Source organism: Notamacropus eugenii, chromosome 1 (assembly GCF_028372415.1).
Source record: "Notamacropus eugenii isolate mMacEug1 chromosome 1, mMacEug1.pri_v2, whole genome shotgun sequence".
In the NCBI taxonomy this organism is placed as follows: domain Eukaryota; kingdom Metazoa; phylum Chordata; class Mammalia; order Diprotodontia; family Macropodidae; genus Notamacropus; species Notamacropus eugenii.
Window position 1 is genome coordinate 209,092,826 of NC_092872.1, and position 22,321 is coordinate 209,115,146.

At 36.2% G+C, this 22,321-nt stretch overlaps 1 protein-coding gene across 1 annotated transcript in view; it reads left to right on the top strand.

Annotated features, from left to right (window-relative positions):
• MARCHF5 (membrane associated ring-CH-type finger 5) overlaps window positions 1–22,321 on the top strand; it is a 58,899-nt gene that overhangs the window by 18,539 nt on the left and 18,039 nt on the right. Inside the window, exon 2 of the mRNA XM_072625202.1 lies at window positions 3,046–3,248. Coding sequence (XP_072481303.1) covers window positions 3,046–3,248 — 203 coding nt within the window. The remainder of the gene's footprint in view (window positions 1–3,045; window positions 3,249–22,321) is intronic.

Genomic DNA, 22,321 nt, shown 5'->3' on the forward strand with positions numbered 1-22,321 from the left:
TGGGTAAATCATAACTTTTTTGCACTTCAATTTCCTCATCTATAAAATGGGAATAATAATAATAATAGCATCTACCTCACAGAGTTGCTGTTAGGATCAGATAGCAGATAGTAGGTGCTTGCTCGTTTTAGCAATAATAACTATTATTGTTTTCTTTTTAATGAAGGAGATGATTTGGAGGGGAAAGTAACTTTCTATAGTGTTGCCAGAAAAAGAAAAAAAGTTATTGACAAATTTAAAAAAGAGAACAGAAGGGAAGTTTGTAAGAATGTAGAAACAAGTCAGACAGCTTGAAAAGCTCAGACAATAATAATAATATATTAATAAGTTAGGTTTTTTTCCTGAGTTCATGCTTCAGCCAATTTATTTATTTCCTTATTGAGATAACTGGTTTTTGCTCCCTTTATTTCAGGTCTGCTGGTTGATATACTCATTGAAGTAGAATAATATGTAATCAACTAGAAATGTTATCTTTAAGATTGTGATAAAATATAAAAAATCCTCAAAACATTCATGTCAAGATTAAAAGATTTTTATTATATGAAATATTTATAGATACCCATGATTTTCATTTTTTTCATGAACACTTTTTCAATTGAGTCATGTTTTTTCATCAATGCACCAGACAGGAGAGTTATAAGACCAGGATTTTATTCCTAGTTATGTCACTATATGACTTTGGGCAAGTCCCTTAACCTGCTTAGACCTTACTTTCTTTATCTATAAAAAAGAAAGGATTGGAATCAGAGGTAATGATTTTCTGAGATCCCTTCCAGTGCAGAAATTCTTTAATTTCTGTGTAAAGTGTGTTCATCATAAACATAAGCCTCTTCGGTAGTTAAATCTTTTGACTACTTCATGTTAAGTGGCATTAATTTCAGCGTTAGTTAGCAAGTTTTCACTCCCACAATTACTTGCCTCTCTCTAGTCATCACTACTGGATGATTTGAGATATTATTGGACATTTCTTAACTTTTTGTCATGCTATTTTCTAATTGGATTTTTTAGGTCAACTAAACTATCCCAGAATTTAAAATCTCCTAAAGAAGAAAAGACATACTAAGTAGACATGGGCTTAGATTTATATACCTTTTGTTTTTACCATTCATTCTCTAATAATCTTCATCAAGTAAGGAATTAGTTACAAAGTTATTAACAGAAGAGGAAAAGCCAAGAGCAAGGACAAACCTTAAAAATATGATAACCAACACTGCCAATACAGTAATCAAAAATTTGCCATATCTCCAGCATCATTGTAAGTGAGTCGTTTTCTCTAAAGATTCACTTAATACCTCACTATATTTGTAGACAGATTGTATCAGTAGCTCAAACCCAAAGTACTTCGAGATCTGGCTGTCCTATAAATGATAAAACAAAGTGAAAACACTAAAAACAAAATGTAAAGTATCTTGTAGCAAAAACAGTTGTCCAGAAAAACAGATCCAGGAGAGATATTAGGAACCTAAATAGAATGTTTCAAAAAATGATAAAAACTGCCAAAATTTCTTAGAACCATAAGACAAAGTAAAAATAGAAATAATCCATGGGTCACTTCCTGAAAGAAACCCCAAAATGAAAACTGCCAAGAACCTTATGGCCAAAATCCAAAGATTCTAGGTCAAATAAAAAAATACTGCAAGCAGCCAGAAAGAAAGAATTCAAGTAACAAGGAACCACAATTAGAATCACAAGGGATGTAGCACCTACTACTATAAAAGAGTGAAGATTTTGGAATACAGTATTCCAAAAGGCAGAAGAAATAGGTTTTCAACCAAGAATAACCTAGCAAAACTGAATATAATCCTGTAGGGAAAAAAATAAACCTTTAATGAAATAGGTTTATAAGCATTCCTGATGAAAACATAGTTGCATAGAATCTTTGACATGCAAACACAGGAGTTGGGAGAAACATAAAAAGAAGCTCTTTTTGCAGTGGCAAAGAATTAGAAATTGTGGAGAGATGCCCATCAGTTGAGGAATCTGACCACTTTATGATATATAAATGTAATGCAATACTATTATGTTAAAAGATTTGTGCAAACTGATACAGAATAAAGTATAGAACCAGATAAACAATTTATATACAATGATAACAGAATTGTAAAGGCAAACAACTTTACCTTAGGAAAAACTTAGGAGCTCTGATCAGTGTATGACTAACCATGATTCCAGAGGACTCATAATGAAACCACCTCTAAAGAGGTGGAAGACTCACAGTGCAGAATTGAGACATTGTTCATGGGTTTTTTGTTTGTTTGGTTTAGTCTGGTGTTTTTTGGAGATGGCCAATGTGGACGTTTGTTTTGCTTGATTTTGTATGTTTGTAACAGGTTTTGATTTTCCTTCTTTTTCAGTTTGAGGAGAGAAGACAGACTTTTGCTGATTAAAAAATAAAATTTAAAAATTTAAAGGTTAAGTGCTGGGAGGAGGGATATTGAAAGTTTTCACTGATAAAAAAAAAAAATGAAAACTCACATAGCCTGGTATAATGGAATCATTGCTGAACATGAAGTTAGTAAACTTAGGTTCAAATTTCAACTCCACCCTAACTATGACCCTATTGATAAATCACTTAACCTCTCTGTCCCCCCCAGATGTTTTCATTTGAAAAATGGGAATACTACTTAAAATCACAGGGTTTTTGTGAAGAATTTCATATACCATAAAGCTTTCTATATAAATGTAAGGTGGATAAAGGTAATAATTGTTACCACTCTTTTATTTATATATCTTATCTTCCTCTCCAGCTGGACCATAAATTTAAGAGCAAGAATTATACTGTTATGGTATTTTTTTTCATCTTTGTAACTACCCAGTGCCTAACATAGGGCCTTTTACGTAGTAAATGCATATTAGATATTTGAATTGAATTGGTTCGCTAAGGCAACACAAGTTTTGTTTATGTTGTTTATTCATCATTTATTAAGTCCATATTCATCATATTGGATGTAACTGTTTTAAAAAATTTTCAGCATAAAGAATCTTTAGTATTTTGTTACCATTCTTGCTAATGTTCTAATGTATGGATTTTATCTTAATTTCTAGAAGTTGCTGGGTATGTTTTGCTACAGATGAAGATGATCGAACAGCTGAGTGGGTGAGACCATGCAGGTGCAGAGGATCTACGAAATGGGTTCACCAAGCTTGTCTACAACGCTGGGTAGATGAAAAACAAAGAGGAAATAGTACAGCACGAGTGGCATGTCCTCAGTGCAATGCAGAATACTTAATAGTATTTCCAAAGTTGGGTAAGAGAAACTCTATCAAATTTGAACATAACATATTTAAATCTTCTCATGTGCATAAATCCCAGGGATCCATTTTAAAGAGTCTATAACTTAGCTTTAGCAGTTTCCTGTAGCCGCTTTGTACAGTTTTCTTACTTAAGAATCATAAACATTTTTCTGTGCCTATGATTCATAGCTTAATATGAACATATCCTCAAATACACATTGTAAGCCTATGTACTAATCAGTTGAGAAGGGGTTTGATCATGATTAAGTAAAAGAGCTAAAATATGTCAAAACTTAAGTAATCCTTCTATCTGTGATGATATATGGTTGGAGGAAGAGAGCAATAATGTTCCCTTTTCTTTCCTCACCCTCATTTTAATATTCTACTGCTTATTTTTATGTTCTCTCAGTCTATTAATTGTTTCACATTTGAAGAATCGAGATTACTAAGGATCAAGTTGAATTTTCATAAAGTTTTTTGAAAAATTAATACTCAAACGGACCCACCAAGATTCTTATCTTGCAGTTTTCTTTCTTAAAAATTATTTATTTTCTGGAAATCAGAACTGCAAGACATGACTGAAACACCTTCAGGAAACAGGAATGGGCATGCTGTCATGAGGTTATTGGAATTGAAAGAATTTGGAAAAATCTGAACTCTGAAAAAGCCAGAACAAAAGAGTAAAACAACTCTTTTGTTTGAGAAAAATTGAAATAATGATACATGGAATTAAATCAATTGTGTGCTTCTCACTCTCTTTTTAACTTATTCTAAAAATGGGACTATGCAAATGGAGACAGATGTAGTAAAAATATTTTTCAAATGTAAAAATACACCCCAAATGAGCCACATACAAAATGCCTCCATATTTAGATATTTTTATTTCTTTTTTTTTTAGCACAGAGTAGGGAAAAGTAGGAAAAAAGTTATGCCTAGAAGAGGGAACGTAAAGGAAGTGGAGAAGAAGCCAAAGATAACCTTCTGTCAGATACTAGGCAACAGAAGCAGTATATCTTACTCCATTCTACACGGTCCTGGCCTTAATCAGCTCTGTTGGCTGCTCTCTCTCTTATTTATTCTTGGGGGATTAGTGGGTATTTTTAGTCATTGAATGCACGTAGAGAGTTCAGGTTCAAAAAACGTAGAGGACTTCAATCTATACAGCCTTCATTCTTGCTCCTTTGGGGACCGCCTTTCTTCTTTTCATTTCCAGTGAATGAAGGCTGCCTTTAGCCAGTTTAAAGGTAAATGTTTCAGGTAATCAATAACAAATACAATTATTCCTTTGTGGATCTTTTGTAAGGCAAGTTGTATGTCTTGCTGTGTAATTCCAGACCCTGTCATAACATTAATCAATTCTGTCAAAAGAATTTAGAGCAGTTTCTCAAACTGGAAGTTGTAAAGGCTGATTAACATACATTGCTTTTCCTTTAAGCGTAAACAAGATTTCAAAACACTGTCTTTGGCCTGACTTTCCCCCCTCGTAAGTTATATACATCTTTCACCTTATGTTCCCTTTCACCTTCCTTTCAAGTGGCCATTATATCTCTTAAGACTCTTCTAGTTGCCTTTGCCTTTCCTTCTATTTTTCTGCTACTTTCCATCTCAACTATGAGTAATTATTCTGGATCAACACCTTCCTTCCAACATGTTGTCCCAGACAATTAACTGATCTTGACTATTTTGCTGGAGGAGAGTTACTCAGTGATCTAAACTTGGAGAACTGATGTTTCAGAGTAAAAATCATTGTGAAATTTGAGAAGTGAGGAATGTACTCTCATAAGTCTGCATCTTGGTTTTCTTAAACTATCAATGAGATGCAATGGAAATTTTTTCTAGGCCTCAGATCTAAGTATTTGAAATACTTATGAAGGCTGTATTTAAAGTGACAGAAAATGTGTGCCCATGAACTTTCAGATATTCGTTTACGCTTAATAAATTAATGGATTGTGCTTGTGTTGGTTAGTACTGTCTTTTCAGGGTAATAACGACAAAGCTATAATTGATGACTTCTTTATTAAAGGATAGGGTTGTTAACATCAAAATGGTTTTCAATGATATGATAAATTATCCACTTCTTTTCTGTTACCCTCTTGATATTTTTTCTGATATCTTCTTGATACATCAAAAAACACCTTAAGAGGACAACAAAATGAATAAGCCATTGTGCATTATTTATAATTAGCCTTTTTGCGTTAACCATTGACATAAACATACAAAGGCATACATAGTTGTATTTAGTGTACATTTATCTACATAGATTTAGAGTTAATTTTCAGATTAAATTTAAAAATATATATATTGTTCTAACCATGTGTTGTTTTCCCCTCCATACAGACACATTTTATTCTTCCTCATATAACCAGGATCATTTATCTAAATTTCCTTTATTTGAAGCAAAGGAAATTTAGAGAAATGACCCCGGTTATACATATAAATGTATTATGATATATGTAAATAACTAATACACAATTGAATAAGAAAAACATAAGTAGTTGGGAGGAAATTATTAATTGAAAGGACCAGAGAAGGCTACATAGAGGAAATATCATTTGAACAGGTCAGAATTTAGTGTGTAGAAAGAAGGGAGGAAGACACCCTACAAATGAGGAATAGTGTGAAGAAGGCATGGCGAATATGGGAGTGTAAGGAAGGAAGCAGCAGTAAGAGATGAGACTAGAAAGGTTGATTGGTGCCAGATTTTTGGAAGGCCTTATATTCTAAGCCAAGATGTTTAAATTTTGCTTGGTGGGAAAAAGGGAGCTCCTGATGATTTTGAGCAGACAGGTCCATGAAACCATTCTCTTGATAGCAGTGTGATTGATGAATCTATTTGTCCACTACAGTTGTAGCTAGGAATGAGGGTTTGTGCAATGGTGGTAGCAGACATCTCCAAGTATAGATGACCTGTAGGCAACTGAAAATGTGGATTTGGAATTCAGGAGTGATCAGACATGAAAAGGATATTTGTGAGTCAGCTTTGTAGAGAAGGTGATTGAAGCTGCAAGAAGGTAGATATTAAGAAGATATTAAGATATTAAGAAGATATTAAGGTAGGCAGCCCATGCCAGAAAAGTCCCCATTCAGTTTTTTGTGGCAAATATTTAAACTTAATAATTTAGTACACTGTAATTTTGTTCCCCTAAATATCTTATTAGAATGTTTACAGATATAGAAGGGAAGGAATTATGGACAATCACTGAGTTGCTTTTGTACTCACACCAAGATCTTGGATCCTGAAGAGGAAAGAAGCAGATTTCTGACAACTGATTTGACAATGGAAACTAAAGGGAAGTTGGCAGAACCAAGAGAACAATTTGTACTATAACAAGTATATCATAAAATGAACAGTTTTGAGGATTTTCATAAACTCATAGAGGATGAAATGAGCAGGAAAACTGTTTATACAATAACACCAGTACTGTAAGGACAAATAATTTTGAAGGCTGTAAGTACTCTAATCATTGTAATGACCATCCACTTGTTACCTACTTCCTGACATAGAAATGATGTATTATTCAGGGTACAAAATGAGACATTTTTTAAAAACACAGCCAAGGAAGGAATTTGTTTTTATTGACTATGCATATTTGTAATAAAGAATTTGGTTTTATTTTTTCTTAATGGGTTAGGGAATTGGAGGGGGAAGAATACATTTGTAATTTAAAAATAACTTTTTAAAAGAAATTTAAACAGTAGAGCAATTGCAGCAAGGTGCAGTGGAAAGGATGCTGAATTGGAGTCAGAGGACATTGATTCAAATTCTGTCTTTATCACCTTTGTGTCCTTGGGCACGTTACTTAGCCTCGTTTCCTTACCTGTGAAATGAGGTTTTGCTAGCTGACCTCTGAGGTCCTTTATCTGTCTGCTAAATCTATAATCTTATCATTCTCTACATGAATATAGAGGGCAGATCAAATGGTGTGACTAAAAGAAGTAGACCACACAAAAGTAAAAAGACAAAATGGCATTTGGACACCATCCAAATGTCTGTCTATTTAGGAGATGTTGCCTAGATAACTACTTAAAACTAATAGCAGGGAAGTAAACTTACCTCTTGGAAGAAATACCTGTTTTGTAAACTGTAAGCATTATATAAATTTGAGTACTTATTGCCATCACTATCCTAAGTATTATGTTAATTTTTATGCACTAGCTTTCACAGGTCCTTGGTATACTGATGCAGTGACATAAAACTTTAAGAAATGGGCTAGCAAGAATGATAACCTAGAACAATTAGAACAGATTAACTGAGATAAATTAGGGAGACTTGTAAGAGCTACGTTTGAACCAGGAAGAAAAATAGCAATGGAGAGAATAAGATTTCTGCGTCTGAGAACCAAGAAGAGGAAACATCTGCAAGATCAGTTTTGGAAATGGAATAACCTTTTGTGGCCTAGATAAGAAATTTCAGAGAGGTGGTTGCAGAGCAGATGTAGTATGATCTGAAACCAAAGTGGGAAACCCAATGTTCATAAAGAGTAGAAATTGATTAATTAGCATGAAGAGGAACTTCCCAAACCTTGAAGGTTGTTTCCATCTTTAACAGTAGGAATCCACCACTATAATGGTCAGATTCAGATATAGCCACAATCTTTTTTTATTATAACTAAAACTGTGATGCTTTTAAAAATTGAGTTTTTTCTAAATTCGTTTTTCTTTTAGCACCTTATCGCCCTGTAAGTTCCCTGTTGATTTCATACGTATTGTTAGAGGAAACAGTAGAACATGAGAATCCCCACAGTCAGACCAGAAAGTAGAAATCTGGAAAAAAAAAATCTCTGTCTGTAATTAAAAGAAGAGGGGCTAGCATTTCTTGTAATTTCCAGTCCTAGGGTATCCAGAGTTTTTAAAAAAGGAGTCACATAGTTGTTGGCTGGGAGCCCATATCAAATGATAGGAACTAGAAAAGGGAACATTCAGGGGTATATAGTGAATCATGGTCACCCCCTTCCCTTGCCCATGGCTTTATCATGTGATAATCATGGGGAACATTGAAAACATTTAAATGAAAATCGTGAGTATTTGTCCGGTTTCTAAGACATGAATATGGCTGAGCTGCGTCCTCACCTGAACAATGAAATTCAGTCAGTAAACATTTGTTAAGCCAGGCACTGTACTAAGCCCTGGGGATACAAAAAGAGGCAAAAGAAAGTCCTTGCCTTCCAGGAACTCACAGTCTAGTAGAGGAGAGACAGCAAGTAAACAAATGTATACAAACAAGCTAAATAGGAAATAATTAAAAGAGGGAAAGCTCTAGAATTAAGAGGTATTGCCCGCCAGAGAAAATTCCGAGAGATGGAGAATCTTATTCACAGAACAGCTAGGAGGTATAGATAACAGGCTGCATTGGTAAACTGTAGTTAAGTAAAATATGATATTTATTGAGATAAGATAACTTTATGAAGTCCTTTGAAATCCCTGCAGGAAAGTAGAGATGTCCTTGGGTGTGGTGCAAGGTTAAGGGATGAAAAGGTACTTAGATGAATCTCCTTCTAGAAGCAATTATGTAACTGTGATTAAATGGGATCCTTTGTTGACTCATTTCACAATTATTTCTCCTCTCCACCCCGTTTTGTAGCAGAGAAGGCTTTAGTTGTTGGTAATGGGGACTGTACCTAATAGTAAAATGTAGCTACCTTGTAACCACCTTGTTTGTTCATAGGAGCACAGTCTCTGATAGGGTTATTATAAGAGTATGTCCCATCTCTTCTTTTTCTCTTCGGGAGTTTGAGTCCCTTTATTTATGGTTTGGGGTAATATTAATTTTAAAATTTTAATTTTAAAAGAAAGAGAAAGTAATACCTTAATTGAACAAGCCAAATTTGTTAACAGAATCCCTCAGGTTTTATTTTTTATGACATACTGAAACCAAAAGTGTGATGTCCTCACACTTATTAATGTCATAGGAATTGTGCTTGTTTGCAGACCCAGGGTGATCCATGAAAGCACATTTATAGAGCTGCGTAGAATTCTGTAAACCTGGGCACATCCAGTGCATGCTCTTCATATGAGCTGTGTATGTATGTGTGTGTGGGTGTGTGTGCAGGATCTACTTGTGATTTGTGAGGTATTTACTTTTTTTTTTCTAAGATGAATCACCATTTTGTCAGTTTGGGCTGTTTTCTATGAATTGGTATAGCTAAAGCCAAAAGAGAATGAAAAACTTGTGTCTTCTTTTCCTTCTTCCTTTACCCATTATGCTGGGCCCTGTGTTTGTCAGGAGCAACTGTACTGTGTTATAGTAGCACTATTTGTTCCCAAGACTGTCATGGACTCTCATATTCACTCAGGCTTTTCTGGAATAGGAGAAGCAACATGGGACAGAGGAAAGATAGTGAATTAGGGGTGAGAAGCCCTAGGTTTGAGTTTTGGCTCTGCCACTTACTAGCCATGAGACACTAGACAAGCCAGTTAACCTGAGTCTACTTCACAGAATTGTTCTGAGGAAAATGCTCTGTAAATTTTAAAGTACTACACAAATGTGAGTTATTGTTATTATTGTTAATGCTGTAATTGTCATAGTGTTGGTCTAAGCTGTGAAGTTTCAGAGTTTATATTTGTTAGAAACTGACAACAAACTTGATGAAGTTAAATCTCATTCATGTTTGTAGAAGGGTGGCAGGGAACCTTGGTACTAGCAGATAGAGAGGATGTCTATTAACTTGTAACCATCTACAACAACCAATAAAAAATCTGTGTATCATATAGGCCCTTATATATTCATTGGTATAAATACCAGAATCTCTACCCCCAACTAAGTTATACCAGAGAACCATTGCTTTGACACTATTGGTTGTAAATATAAAGAATTTCATATTTTGAAAGGAGGAAAAAGCAGAAGTTGTTAACCACTGTGCCATTTTCCAATAAGGATTGGTCTGCCTATATGGTAGTTCTCTCATCCAAAAATATAATCTCTCACATCACCTACATTTTTTTCACATTACTTTATTGCTTTACTGAAGTTTTAATGATTAGAGATTCATTTGAGTTTCTCTTTAATGTCAATTCATATTCAGTCATCTTACTTTCCTCTTAACATCTAAGATCAGCTTTCCTAAGGAAATGAGTTTCAATTATGAGGTTCTTAAGAGGTAATCATATAATGCATGAAACATTTAAGGTGAAAGAAAATGTGGCCTGAGTTTAGGTGCCATAGCAGCAGAGCTTCATGTAGCATGAAGAGCTTAGAACTTAGGAGAGAATAGTGCTAGGCAAGAGAATGTCAAAAAATAAGCTTCATGGATTTCAGAATTTTTTCTAGGCCTTGTCTCTAGGAAATTAGGAGAACACTGTTTTCTTCTTCCTCCCTCCTGTACCGAATGAACCCTGGTCTTCAGGAACCAGATATGACTAGTACATTCTTGGTTCAGTAGGTTTCTATGGGTTCACCTGGGGCCCAGTCACCATTTCTGCAATTAGTTCTGGGGGAAATAATAAAATTCTGAGTTTCAGATATCCAGCTGCAAAATAATATTAGCATAAGCGTCTGTTTTTTCTCCTTAAGTTGCTGGTGACTTTAGTTATGCTTTCTGTTGCCTTTTTGTGACCTCTTTTCAGCAGTATCATGTTTCTGATCTTTAAATTTTAGGTTTATGAAGATTGCTGTTAATATTCAATTTTTACCTGATTTTACCTTTACAAGAAATGCTTGACGAAGAGAAGGCCATAATACAGTAGTCTTAAAGGAGTAACCTTGGTGCTTCTTGAACCCAGTTAAACATCATTGGTGCATTAGTAGACCATTCTTAAAACTTCAGTATCCTCCGTATAATGTATTTTACCATTCTAATATATCTTCTTATTATTTCTTAATATACTTTAATGCTTTTAGTACTGTGGATGTATCATCAGTTATATTAGCATGAATTCATTTCACCAACATCATCCTTTCTAAATATTATAATCGAGTTTGAGTTGATTAGTGGTCGAATGACATTACTTTACTTCTTAAGCTTAATGACTTCAATACTATTGCTTCTCAGTGCACAAGCGTGACAGTCAACTGACCTAAGCCTTCTTCCTTAGGATTCCAGTACCCCCAACTTAATTGACAACTTCATGTCACATTTCATTGAGTAAATCAAGACATCCGTCTATCTCTATTTTGGCATCTATCCTTTTATCCTTTCCTGAGATTTTAGAGGAAAAAATGTCTCTTCTCATTTATGAAGCTAATAGGTTTGTCCCATTACTCCCCATCTTCTTCATTACCACTATCATCATATCATCATCATGTCTTACAAAGATAGGACTTGTGTAGTGCATATCTTGTACAAACTTTACAACTTGAGAGTATTTTCTACATTATTATCTTCACAATACCCCTGAGCAGACCAGAAATTATGTCCATTTTTGTAATGAAGAAATTGGCTCAGGTTTAAGAACCATGTCCAAGATTACATTAATTGGCAGAGTCAGTACTAGAATCTATGTCTTCTGACTCATAGCCTTCTAAAGAACTTTTCACATGTCCAGCATTTCCATGTTTAGTGTCTAGTTTTTCATTCCCCGTTAGCTTCATCCTGTCAACTTAAACATATACTGGTTTCCCTTGTATTTAAAAAATGAAGATAAAATTTAAACTTTTTGAAATGATTAACACTTCAAATGTCACTAAATTTTCTTCATTCCTTTAACAGCAAAATACCTTAACTAGGTGGTTTTATGCTATGATTAACCTTCTCCAGTCTGATTTCTACTCTCAGTCTTCACTGGACAAGATCATAATAACCTGTGAATTGCCAAAATCAGAAAACTTTTTTCAGACTTTTTCCCTGTCCTCTGCTACCATAGACATGATTGTTCTTTGATCCTGAAACATTCTTTCCTATAGCTGCTTTTACACAATATTGTCATAATATTTCTACTTTTTATTATTCCATCCCTGTCTTCCTGTCTCTTCTGTCTAATTGTGAATTCCCATAATTTCTCTCAAAGTTCATTCCTTTAGTACTCCCTTCATCTCATAGTTTCAGTGAAGGCAAACAAATTTAGACCTCCATCTCTTACGTTATCTTTGCATTTCAGTCCCATATCTTCAGCTTCCTGTAGGACTTGTCTGCACGGATCCTCAAAATCTTTATTTGTCTTTGAACTCAACATGTCTAAAATTTCCCAAACTGGCTCATCTTCTACTTTCTCCATTTCTGTAAGGAATTATCATTCTCACCTGGAATTAACCCTTTCTCTTCTTCTACTCTTAATAGATAATGTCATAGTCCTGCCAATTATTTTTCTCCTTTATGTCACATCCAACTGTTTTTCATTTCTGTAGCCACCAACTTGTTCCAAGCCTTTATTACCTCTGTAAGATTCCTGTAATAATCTGGTGAGAGAACATGAGAATTGGTATAATGGGTCAGACCTGCCAGCCATACTTTCAGTATTCTGGTAACTTAAAGGCCATTTTGTTCATTTAAAGATAAACACTCCACCAGTCTCACTTGAAAACAACAACTGATTTTCCTTTGTAACCCATTATGCATGTCATCCATGATTTTATCTAAGCATTTTTCTTCAGCAAGTGTCATCTCTTAGTCAAGAATAAATTAAGTTTATTTTTACCATTTTACCTTTGGTAAAGTGAGGAGATGTTATACTGGGTGATCTCTAACATTCTGTGGTTCTGAGGTCATGAAATCAGCTAGATGGCAAATTAATCACTTTCTCTAAATCATTTCAACTTTCCTCCAGAATAAGTAATTATGAACCAGATAAAATGAAATTAAAGCTAGATCCACAGGAGAAAGAAGACAGAATCTCAGTAAGCATCATTTTTCACTGCTTCTCCACTAGCTTCTGTGATTGGTAGCATCACAAGCTAACAAGCACAAGTTTTTACAGGGGCCATCTTGATATCTGTTGCAGAAACTGCCTGCATCATTTCATTCTATACCCTCTCCCCACCCCAAGAAAAACAGTAGATGCTGATTCAGCCAAATCAAGTATGGAAAGGAAGCAGAGGGAATATTGAGATAGAGTGCCAAGAACGGCAACTAAGCATTAGACCTAAAGACAAGGGGACAGAAACCCATCCGGAGGCAAGTCCTGTTTCCACACAGAGGGAGGGATTCAGGCTGGCAAACTCTTTCTATCCAACAAAAGAAAGTGATGCAGCCTTGCAGCTTAATTTTCCAGCATATTTCCACCAATAAAGGGCAAAGGACCAAAAGTGAGTGATGAGCATATAAAAAAATTTTGAAAGCTCAAACACCAAATATTTCTTTTTTTTTATTTATTTAACTTTTAACATTCATTTTCACAAAATTTTGGGTTCCAAATTTTCTCCCCTTTTGTCCCCTCCCCCCACCCCAAAACACCAAGCATTCTAATTGCCCCTATCACCAATCTGCTCTCTCTTCTGTCATCCCTCTCTGCCCTTGTCTCCATCTTCTGTTTTGTCCTGTAGGGCCAAATAACTTTCTATACCCCTTTACCTGTATTTCTTATTTCCTACTGGCAAGAACAGTACTCGACAGTTGTTCCTAAAACTTTGAGTTCCAACTTCTTTTCCTCCCTCCCTCCCCACCCCTTCCCTTTGGAAGGCAAGCAATTCAGTATAGGCCAAATCTGTGTAATTTTTCAAATGACTTCCATAATAGTTGTGTTGTATAAGACTAACTATATTTCCCTCCATCCTATCCTGTCCCCCATTACTTCTATTCTCTTTTGATCCTGTCTCTCCCCATGAGTGTCGACCTCATATTGCTCCCTCTTCCCCATGCCCTCCCTTCCATCATCCCCCCCACCCTGCTTATCCCCTTATCCCCCACTTTCCTGTATTGTAAGATAGGTTTTCATTACCAAAATGAGTGTGCATTTTATTCCTTCCTTTAGTGGAATGTGATGAGAGTAAACTTCATGTTTTTCTCTCACCTCCCCTCTTTATCCCTCCACTAATAAGTCTTTTGCTTGCCTCTTTTATGAGAGATAATTTGCCCCATTCCATTTCTCCCTTTCTCCTCCCAATATATTTCTCTCTCACTGCTTGATTTCATTTTTTTAAGATATGATCCCATCCTCTTCAATTCACTCTGTGCATTCTGTCTCTATGTGTGTGTGCGTGTGCGTGTGCATGTGTGTGTGTGTAATCCCACCCAGTACCCAGATACTGAAAAGTTTCAAGAGTTACAAATATTGTCTTTCCATGTAGGAATGTAAACAGTTCAACTTTTGTAAGTCCCTTATGACTTCTCTTTGCTGTTCACCTTTTCATGCTTCTCTTCATTCTTGTGTTTGAAAGTCAAATTTTCTTTTCAGCTCTGGTCTTTTCATCAAGAATGCTTGAAAGTCCTCTATTTCATTGAAAGACCAATTTTTCCCCTGAAGTATTATGCTCAGTTTTGCTGGGTAGGTGGTTCTTGGTTTTAGTCCTAGTTCCTTTGACTTCTGGAATATCCTATTCCATGCCCTTCGATCCCTTAATGTAGAAGCTGCTAGGTCTTGTGTTATCCTGATTGTATTTCCACAATACTTGAATTGTTTCTTTCTAGCTGCTTGCAGTATTTTCTCCTTGACCTGGGAACTCTGGAATTTGGCCACAATGTTCCTAGGAGTTTCTCTTTTTGGGTCTCTTTCAGGCGGAGATCTGTGAATTCCTTGAATGCTTATTTTGCCCTCTGGTTCTAGAATCTCAGGGCAGTTTTCCTTGATAATTTCATGAAAGATGATGTCTGGGCTCTTTTTTTGATCATGGCTTTCAGGTAGGCCCATAATTTTTAAATTGTCTCTCCTGGATCTATTTTCCAGGTCAGTTGTTTTTCCAATGAGATATTTCACATTATCTTCCATTTTTTCATTCTTTTGGTTTTGTTTTGTGATTTCTTGCTTTCTCATAAAGTCCTTAGCCTCCATCTGTTCCATTCTAATTTTGAAAGAACTATTTTCTCCAGTGAGCTTTTGAACCTCCTTTTCCATTTGGCTAATTCTGCTTTGAAAGCATTCTTCTCCTCATTGGCTTTTTGAACCTCTTTTGCCAATTGAGTTAGCCTATTTTTCAAGGTGTTATTTTTTTCAGCATTTTTTTGGGTCTCCTTTAGCAGGGTGTTTACTTGTTTTTCATGCTTTGCTTGCATGTTTCTCATTTCTCTTCCCAGTTTTTCCTCCACCTCTCTAACTTGATTTACAAAATCCTTTTTGAGCTCTTCCATGGCCTGAGCCCATTGAGTGGGCTGGGATACAGAAGCCTTGACTTCTGTGTCTTTCCCTGATGGTAAGCATTGTTCTTCCTCATCAGAAAGGAAGGGAGGAAATACCTGTTCACCAAGAAAGTAACCTTCTATAATCTTATTTTTTTTCCCTTTTCTGGGCATTTTCCCACCCAGTGACTTGACTTCTGAATATTCTCTTCACACCCACTTGGCCTCCAGATCCGCCCAGCCAGCGCTTGGGGTCTGAGACTCAAATGCTGCTTCCCAGCCTCAGGGCTTCTGTGGGGGGGGTGGGGGGGTGGGACTGCTATTCAGTGTGAGATCAAGTTTAGGTGCTCAGGTGGGGGCACTGCTGCCTCACAGGCTCAGTTCCCTCAGGGGGTTTATGCAGAGACCTTCAACAATGGATCTGGGCTCCTGCCTGCTTGGGGAGCCCTGGTCTGCTCCTGCCTCCGCTACTGCCTCCCGAGGGGGCCTGAGTTATGGGGGCACCCCACTCCCCTCTCGGCAAGCCGAGAGGACCCTCTCACCAACCTTTGGGGCCCGTGGGTGGAGGGACCTGCATGGCCGCTGGAGATTCTGTCCCTGAAGCCTGCTCGGATCCGCTCTTCTTGGCGCCACATGGCCAAGGCAGTACTGGGCTCGGCTCCGGGTCCGCAGCGCGAAGGACCTTTTGCGAGAGGTTTTCAGGGCTCTCTGGAACAGAAATCTCGTCTGCTTTGTTGTTCTGTGGCTTCTGCTGCTCCAGAATTTGTTGGGAGTTCTTTTTTACAGATATTTTATGGGCTGTGGGTTCGGAGCTAGCATATGTGTGTCTTTCTACTCCGCCATCTTCCAAATATTTCAAGAGAAAAAAAACACTTCAGTAAAAGCCCAGTGGAAAAAGAGATAGGGGATTTCTATAAAGAAACATGAACAAATGTGCAAAGATAACATAAAGATCTCTTAACAAATATTGTAATACAAAGGAAAGGGAACTAATGTCTGAAATCCAAAAGACCATAGAATAAGAACAAAAAACATGATATTGGTTCCCAAGAGATATGACATCTATAAATGGAGTTACAAGCAATGAATTAATGTAGGCCAGAACTTGGAGCTGTTAATGCAAAATTAAACTCAGATGTAGAAAAAAAATGAATCCACAATTACGAATCTTTCTAAAGAAGTGAAAGAGAGAATAACAGATTTGGAACACATTAATACTCACATGAAGGAAAACCTGGCAAAAGTTAAAAGAACAATATTTTTAAAAATCATGAATTCTATATAAGTTTCAAAGCAACTAAAGTTGAAGAAAGAAATGTATAGAGATAATCTAAGGCTCATGAGTCTTCCAAAATAACAATGATAATAGTAGCTAGCATTTATATAGCATTTTAAGTTTTGCAAAGTGCTTTACATGTTACCACATTTGATTCTCACAACCTTTTTAGGTTTGTCTTTATCATCCCCATTTTACAGATGAAAAAACAGGCTGAGACTAGTTAAGTGACTTGTCCCAGGGTTACGCAGATATTAAGTGTCTAAAGAAGGATTTGAATTCATATCTTTCTCATTTCAAGTCCAGCATTCTACTGTATGTGCTCTAGATGGTCAAAACAAAACAAAAGACAAAAGAACATCATGATTAAAAAACAAGATAAAATCTGTATACCGGACAGGCAATAATATGAGAAAACTGTCCAGAACTTCTGAATACAGACAACAAAATGTCAATCAAGGGAAGCTAGAGATTGCCTAGAAAGGGGTAGTGGGGACTCCATGCTTCAGGTTCCAAGATAAAGACTTAAATTTAACAATTCCAAAACCAAAAGATTTTGTGAGTGATCAGAAGACCTTCAAATATAAGTGAAAGGAAATTTGAATGACACAAAACTATCCTATAGTCTAGAAGGGAATGAAATAGTATATTCCAAAAAAAAACCAAACAGATGACAGCCTATAAACTTGAGCGTGATCATCAAGGGAAAAATAGGAATACTCAACAACAACAAACTTCCTACCCTATCCATAAATAGACCCAAGCCAACAATTTGATTGATAAAGATACAAAACAATAGAAACAGAAGATCGGTGAATAAATATGACTAGGAAGAAAAAATGAGTAATGAAATCAATTAACTCATGTTCAAAGATTTGGTTTTGGATTGTATAAATAAAAAAGCATTTATTAAGTTCTTATTATGTGCCACACCTTGTGTGAAGCACAGGGAATACAAAGACAAGCAAAGAAAATCCCTGCCCTAAAGTAGTTTACATTCTAATGAGGAAAAGAACATATAAAATGAAGCTAAAGGGGGTAGGAGGGGAACATGATAGAAAGTCCAGAGGGATGAATGCAGCCTGGGGGGAAATAAGCTGGTGGCCTTAAGTGGAAGTTCTGTCCAGAGCCTCTTGCCCTCCAAAGAAAGAACCAAAAGGGTTCAAAAGTGATTTTAAAAAGATATATAGGGTTAAAGATATAAGCAGAACTGAAAGTTCTTAAAGAGAAGTGAAAGTAATGGAGTAAAACTGAAGTACAATTACCCTGATTCCTCCAGAGGTGGATTATTGTGTTTCATAGGAATGAATTGCAGGAAGGTGCATACATTGCAGAAGAGGTAAATGGGGAAATGGGTGAAGAGCGAACAAAGTGCTTATTCTCACCCTTCTGCAGGAGAAGAATGAGAGAGGTGGAAAGGAAAGATTGAGTCTGGGGGACTGGGAAACATTGGGGAGAGGTGACAGGGGCTCCCTTGGAGGTGTGTTTATCTTTGAGAATGGGATTTCTTGGTGGGTTTATTCTGCAAAGTTGAAGCTTTGGGAAATCACCTTCAGAGAGAGTCTTATGCCCCCATAGCCACTTGGCTCAGGAGAAGAGATGTGTGAAATATCTGGGATAGCTGGTAAAAAGAATGTCTGAGATTGGGGTGTCCCAGGACAATGGCACGTATTAGCCCAGGAAAGGATCAGAGGAGGTTTCCTGGAGGTGATGACATTTGTTCAGGGTTTCCAAGGATGGGATTTTCAAGCATTAAATTATAGAGAAAATAGAGAATATCCTCACAAGCAGTTACTTACTGGCATGAGCATCCATGGTGCATTGGAAGGGGAAAAAAAGATCTCTTTGGTCTCTTGTAAGTATGGAATATTTATAGGAGAGTAATAGGAAATGAAGCTCTAAAAGCAGGATGGTGTCAGTTGTATAGGGCCTGGAATGCCAGAGGTTGGACTTAAATTCAATCAACAACTGAGAACTACTAAAGATTTTTTTAACTATGCAGTCATGTGATCAGATCTTTGTATGAAAAAGATTATTCTGGCAATAGTATAAAGGATTAATCAGATGAAGGAGAGTATGTGGATGAACCTATTAGGTAGGACATCACTGAAGTAGTTCAGAAATGGATGTGAAAAATGTGTGTTGAAATCCACAGTAGGCCTTGATTACCTATTGGTTATGAGAGCTGAAGGGGAGGGGAAGACTGAAAGATATCCTCCCATTTCCTTAATAACTTACTAAACAGCTGTCTAATGCTTATCTTACTGCCAAATTCATTTAAAAACCTGACATCTATGCACTTCCTTTCCTTTACCTACCCAACCTGATCACTTAATTTTTCACTATTCTTAAATACCCTTCCTCCAGCATACATATACGTTTTTGCTTTGTTTTGCCAATATCCTATCTGCCATCTGCAATTCTCTACTGGTATCAGCATGTTCCAAGGTTCAATTTAAGACTTCTTCCAAGATGCCTTCCTTTCTTATGGATTATACTATCCAGTCATTGTACTTTGCTTAATTATTGCCTTAGAACTATGCCCTGGTTGTGTTTATGTTTGTCTTTTCTCTCCAGCTTAGACTGTAGGCTCCTCAAGGGCAGAGACCAGTGTTTTCTACTTCATTTGTATTTCTCATCCATTAAACCTTGTATAATGCCGGGCAAACAATAGGCGCTTAATAAGTGTTTGATTTGAATTGGTGGTGTAGCATAAGCATTTTGGGAATTTTTATTGGACACAGTTTTTCCCTTATCAGTTTTTAAAGGGATATTATGATCTCCACTATAGTCACTGAGGATGTAGCTGCTTGGACAGGTGGAGTTGGTGACATTGTGCTTTGTCCTGGAGCCTTTACTATTGTTCATTAGCTTTAATCACCTTTAGCTTTGCTGTCTCAACAAACAGCAGTTTTCATTCCTTTTGAGGATTATAGGTCTCCTTTACAATATTATTGTTAACCATGAAACAGTTTTCTGTACTCTGGTTAAGAACTTAGCCCCTCTTGTTATGTTTAAAATCTGATGACTTAACTCCTGGTTGATAAGAAAAAAAATCTTATAGTTGGACCATGAATACAGAGGGGAAAATATGTCCTTGTCTTTGTAGAAAGATGGAAGAATCATTGATGCAAGCATTATGTTTAAAGTTGAAACTGATATTATCGTACCTCAGTTTCCAAAAATCTAGTGCTTGCTACAGTGAGAAAGAGGTGAAACTATTTTTGTACCTGGGAGGGAATAAATCTCATGATGAGGTTCTCCCATAACATTAGCTATTAACCTAATTGGTTTTGGAGATTTTTTTTTAAAGCAAAACCCAAATTTACTAACTTAGGACCTTATTGCTATTTATTTATTACTATTGCCTATTTTAAAATTCATTTTAATAGTCAGATACTTACCACAAGCACTGTTGCATTTTGGCATTGAGTTAACATATTCCATTGTCCTAATAAAATGCCAAGTGCTGAAGGAGCTGTGTCCTTGAGGGGCCCCCAACTAGTCACACCAAATCATAATCATCAGAAAGCATTTATTAAGCACCTATCTGTACATGGTTCTGTCCTAGGCACTGTACAAAGCAAGTTAAACAGACATGATCCCTGCCCTCTGGGAGCTTACAATCTAAGATGATGCTGATATGGACAGCCATAAAGGATAATCATTCAGCCAACTGAGCAAACATTGAACAAGAACATAAAGTACTAACATTATGTACAAGCCAAGGGGTAAGTGCATTATGGTGGGGGTAGTGTATAAAAGGACAATTGTGGCATTTGCTTGTTCAGATAGGGTGGGACTGGAATTCACCTCATTAAGTAAGGTCTTCATAAAAAATTAGAATTTCAGGATGGACTTGATGGTAAAAAGCCTCAGCACACTGAAGGGAGAATATTCTCATCTGAGATGGCAAACTAAAAAGAAGAAAATAAAAGAGAAAAACTTTAACTCTTGGGCAGTTCTGAGGTCAGTAAAGGATTAGGAATATGAGCATTAACTCACTTGTAGACTTTGGAACTGGACTATAGGTCATGACCTATTCTTTCCTAGGGATTGTGATAGTGTTTGCTGAAGGACTTTGACATGTATCTAGTTAGTCATTGGTCTCCTAGCAATAACTTTCAAAAGTTTTTTTTTTGAAGAATGAAGAATTTTCAAGAATGTTCAAAAGAACTACTAACCGCATTGGAGAGCTAGAATAATTTTGTTGTGCATTGTTTTGTGAGGCACTTATTGCATTAAGTTCTACTCTAGGAATTTTCTTTTCTCAAATCAAGGAAGTTACACTTCTTGTAAATGGACAGCTCAATCATAGATTATTACTATTATTTTAAGACCGGGGGGGGGGGGGGGGCGGGAATCCCAAGAGATGACCTAGTGCATTCTGCTTATTTTTACAACCAAGGAAACTGAAACCTTTGCTCAGTTACATATCTAGTTAATGCAGAGCCAAGATTAGAATCCAAACCTCCTACCATCCATTCCAGCATTCTTTCCTCTGTACCATATTGCTATTCTTAATGATACATCCTCACCTAAAAGAAGGATGTAAGTATTATAGATAATGCAGAGGGAAGGACATTTCAACAGATGAGATTCCATAAGTTTGAAACAGTCCTTCAGCTATTACACTTCTGAATTTCATTGTGTGATGGTATAGACAACTGTGAGTAGACCTCATTTGGAATTATATTGGCAATAAATTAAAAACTGCCACTATATCTATTGCAGTCCCTACCAGACAAAACTGCTTATCAAATAGATTATATCAAATGCTTTCTCTCTAAGCACATCTGATAAAATGAAAGTTAGAGATTTATACAAAATATAAATTGGGTAATTGTGGTTGGTTAATTTTCTTTGTAAAAAGATAGCTTCCTTAGTTAATTTTAAATTGTTAAATTCATGAACGTTCTTTTCCAACATAAATGCTTCATGAGTACTATATATATGGGTGCTAAAGCAAAGTGTTCCTCTAAAAATAAATAGAAAAACTACTTAAGTATTAAATGACTTAGTAATAAAATTGAAAAACACTGAAAGCTTCTTATATGTTTATATTTTTGGACTAAATCTGATTTGATTTTGTTGGTTTAGGGAACTCCTAGTGAGGGATTGATACATAATTGAAAGCAGCACCTTCTCTGAAGTTTATATTTTTGAAAAGTTGTTTGTGTCACTGAGAGGCTTGCTTGACTTGCCCATAGTTACACACACCTATTATGGGTCAGAACTTGCACCCAGCTCTTACTAACCCCAGTGCTATCTCTCTATCCACTATACCATATTTTCTCTATGTATTTATATATCTCTCTAAATTATAGGTGAATTTATTTGTGCTTCTTACCTATTAGATTGTAAGTTTTTGGAGGATAAGGACTTTTCCTTCCTAAACTCCCATAATGCCCAGTATAGTGTTCTAAGCACAAAAAATATCGGTAGAATACTGATTGACTCACCAGGCAGCAAGATTATAGAGCTGGAACAGGAGAATTGGAGCAAGCAATCCACATCATTTTATGAACGTATTACTGAGCATTCAACCTTCCTTTCATTTTGTTTTATTTTTTTTTGGAGGCAATCAGGGTGAAGTGACTCGCCTAGGGTCGCACAGCTAGTAAGTGTCTGAGGCTGTATTTGAACTCAGGTCCTCCTTATTCCAGGG